Source organism: Mandrillus leucophaeus, unplaced genomic scaffold (assembly GCF_000951045.1).
Source record: "Mandrillus leucophaeus isolate KB7577 unplaced genomic scaffold, Mleu.le_1.0 Scaffold10, whole genome shotgun sequence".
Lineage (NCBI taxonomy): Eukaryota > Metazoa > Chordata > Mammalia > Primates > Cercopithecidae > Mandrillus > Mandrillus leucophaeus.
Window position 1 is genome coordinate 7,746,411 of NW_012098098.1, and position 3,449 is coordinate 7,749,859.

The following is a 3,449-nucleotide window of genomic DNA, read 5'->3' on the forward strand; positions in this document are numbered from 1 at the left end:
TGTAGTGGCATGATCATAATTAACTGCAGCCTCAGCCTCCTGAGCTTAAGTGACTCTCCCCCCTCAGCTTTCCCAGTAGCTGAGACTATAGGTGCCATCATGCCTGGTGAATTCAAAAAAAATTTTGCAGAGATGAGGACTTGCTCTGTTGCCCAAGCTGGTCTTAGACTCTTGGGCTCAAGGGATCCTTCCACCTCGGCCTCCCAGAGTGCTGGGGTTACAGGCGAGAGCCACTGTGCCTCGCTCATTTCCCTGTTTAAACTGGTCTTAGATTATTTCCTTTTCGATATTTTTGCTGTTGTAATAATGGTGTGGGTAATATCTTTGAGCAAGATGTTCTTATATTTCTTTTGAGAAATTTCTTAGGCATAAATTCTCAGGAATGGATGAAAGGATATAGTTATTTTATGATTATTGGTCAAATTGAAGAGAATTCTTCCATTTGCTGACTGTATTCTGTCTCTGGAGCTTCCTAGCCTTATATTTTAACTTTTTACGTTCAGCTGTTTATTTTTAGGTGAAATTGAGTCCTCCCTCTTTCTTCCTTGCCTTTCTTCGGCCACACGCCCCTTTGCCGTGCATGGGCCCCTGCTCAGTGCCTCACCTGACCCACTGCACCTGGCCAGGTGGAGGAGCATGTCAGCCGCATCCGGGAGGAGCTGGACCGCGAGCGGGAGGAGCGAAACTACTTCCAGCTGGAGCGGGACAAGATCCACACCTTCTGGGAGATCACACGGAGGCAGCTGGAGGAGAAGAAGGCTGAGCTGCGGAACAAAGACCGGGAGATGGAAGAAGCTGAGGAGAGGCACCAGGTGGAGATCAAGGTGAGTGGGGCCAGCCTGCCTGTGGCCACGTGGTCACCACACAGCTGCAGAGGAGCTGGACCCAGTGAGGGTGCAGGTGGGACATTTTCTGTTCTTGGCTTTAGGAGTCACAGCCCTAAAAGTGTTTTTTATAAAAGGCTGAGGGAGAAAACCTGCAGGTCCTGAGGGTTTAAAATGCAGTTTCCACAACCTGGAGGGAGTATGGGCTCTGGGGGCAGACTGGCCTGTTTGCAACTCAGCTCTGCCACTTAACACCCCATGAGCTGGGGATGCACCTCACCTCCCAGCCTTGGTGTCCTACTCTGTGCCTCAAGTGTACAGGTTTGCATAGGTGAACAGGCATGTGTAGCTGTGTACAGGTGAGGAGGCATGCAAGTGAGCAGGTGGATGCAAGTGTTGAGGTGTGTGCAGGTGAGGAGGTGTGTGCAAGTGAGGCGTGGGGAGGTGAGCAAGTGGGGCAGATATGTGCAGATGAGGTGTGTGTAGGTGAGCAGGTGTCTACAGGTATGACAGGTGAGGAGGTATAGTACAGGTATGGTGCAGGGGACCAGGTGTGTACAGGAAGGTACAGGTGAGGTGTACAGGTGACCAGGTGTGTACAGGTACGGACAGGTGAGGAGGTGTAGTACAGGTGTGGTGCAGGGGACTAGGTATATACAGGAAGGTACAGGTGAGGAGGTATACAAGTGACCAGGTATGTACGGGTATGGACAGGTGAAGAGGTGTGGTACAGGTGACCAGGTGTGTACAGGAATATGCAAAGTGAGGAGGTGTGGTAGAGGTGAACAGGTGTGTATAGGTACAGACAGGTGAGGAGCTGTGGTACAGGTGTGGTGCAGGTGAGTAGGAGTGTACAGGTATGTACAGGTGAGGGGTGGTACAGGTGTGGTACAGGTGACCAGGTGTGTACAGGTACAGACAGGTGAGGAGGTGTGGTACAGGTGTGGTGCAGGTGACCAGGTGTGTATAGGAATACGCAAGGTGAGGAGGTGTGGTACAGGTGTGATACAGGTGACCAGGTGTGTACAAGAATGTGCAGGTGAGGAGGTGTGGTACAGGTGTGGTACAGGTGACCAGGTCTGTACAGGTACGGACAGGTGAGGAGGTGTGGTACAGATGTGGTGCAGGTGAGCAGGAGTGTACAGGTATGTACAGGTGAGGTGTGGTACAGGTGACCAGGTGTGTACAGGAATGTGCAGGTGAGGAGGTGTGGTAGAGGTGAACAGGTGTGTACAGGTATGGACAGGTGAGGAGGTGTGGTACTGGTGCAGTGCAGGTGAGTGGGAGTGTACAGGTATGTACAGGTGAGGAGGTATGGTACAGGTGTGGTTCAGGTGGCCAGGTATGTACAGGAATGTGCAGGTGAGGAGGTGTACAGATGTGGTACAGGTGACTGGTGTGTACAGGTATGGACAGGTGAGGAGGTGTGGTAGAGGTGAACAGGTGTGTACAGGTATGGACAGGTGAGGAGGTGTGGTATAGGTGTGGTGCAGGTGAGCAGGTGGTACTCCCTTTGCCCTGCAGGTGTACAAGCAGAAAGTGAAGCACCTGCTGTATGAGCACCAGAACAACCTGACTGAGATGAAGGCCGAGGGCACCGTAGTCATGAAGCTGGCACAGAAGGAGCACTGCACACAGGAGGGTGTGCTGCGCAAGGACATGCGGGCACTGAAGGTGGAGCTCAAGGAGCAGGAGCTGGCCAACGAGGTGGTGGTGAAGAACCTACGGCTGGTAGGTGTGGTGGGGGCACGTGGAGGCTGACAGGTGGTTGGGACGGTGAGCCTAGTGCTGCATGAACTCCTGTTTATTCAACAGCAACTGGGAATTCATGTTTTTGTGTAAGACCTGCATTTTTGCAATTTGTTGAAATTTTTTTTTAAAGCATGCATCCAAACAAACTCCATTTTGGGACCAAGTACACAATTATGTTTCAGATCTCAGCAAAAAATTGACGTCCCTGAAGAAAAAAATCCAGCTTAGGATCTTTCATGTGCAGCATGCTGACACCTGATACCCAGAGCCTTTTCCTAGGGAATAGCGTCTGATGCATTTAGTAGAATGCAAACCAACCATTAAAATATCCAGTGTGTTGACTCCTGGGCAGCTGTGACAGTTGGTCACACAAGCTGGTCTGATTTTTACTTTTGAGGCGGGGGGTTTCCAGGGCAGCACTAAATTCATTTGTGCACCTGGTTGAGTGACTCACACCCGTAATCCCAGCACTTGGGAGGGTTAGGTGGGAGAATTGGTTGAGGCCAATAGTTTGAGACTAGCTTGGGTGAAATAGTTGAACCCCATGTCTGAAAATTAAAAAATCATTAACTGGTGTGGCAGCTCATGCCGATAGTTTCAGCTACTTGGGAGGCTGAGGCGGAGGGTCTCTAGAGCTCAGAAAGTCAAGGCGGCAGTGAGCTAGGATTGCGCCTCTGCACTCCAGCCTAGGTGACAGAGTGAAACAAAACAAAAAGGAAAGAACTTACTGGCTGAGTGTCCATTAGCTGCTAGGTCCTGATCTGATCTCTGACAAAATGCCTGCCCGACTGGGTCTGATGGTCTAGAAAGGAGAGACAACAGGTGAGCTGGAAGACAAAATAAATGTGTCAGATACAACAGAGTATCCGGTGG

The 3,449-nt window shown here is 50.8% G+C and overlaps 1 protein-coding gene across 4 annotated transcripts in view; it reads left to right on the top strand.

Moving 5' to 3' along the window:
• GAS8 (growth arrest-specific 8) overlaps positions 1-3,449 on the top strand; it is a 43,152-nt gene that overhangs the window by 8,885 nt on the left and 30,818 nt on the right. For 2 of the 4 annotated variants that reach the window (XM_011972225.1, XM_011972234.1), the window contains exons 3-4: positions 504-824; positions 2,349-2,555. In XM_011972225.1, coding sequence (XP_011827615.1) covers positions 786-824; positions 2,349-2,555 — 246 coding nt within the window. In that variant the 5' untranslated portion in view covers positions 504-785. The remainder of the gene's footprint in view (positions 1-503; positions 825-2,348; positions 2,556-3,449) is intronic. The other 2 variants (XM_011972210.1, XM_011972217.1) reach the window with 1 other exon arrangement.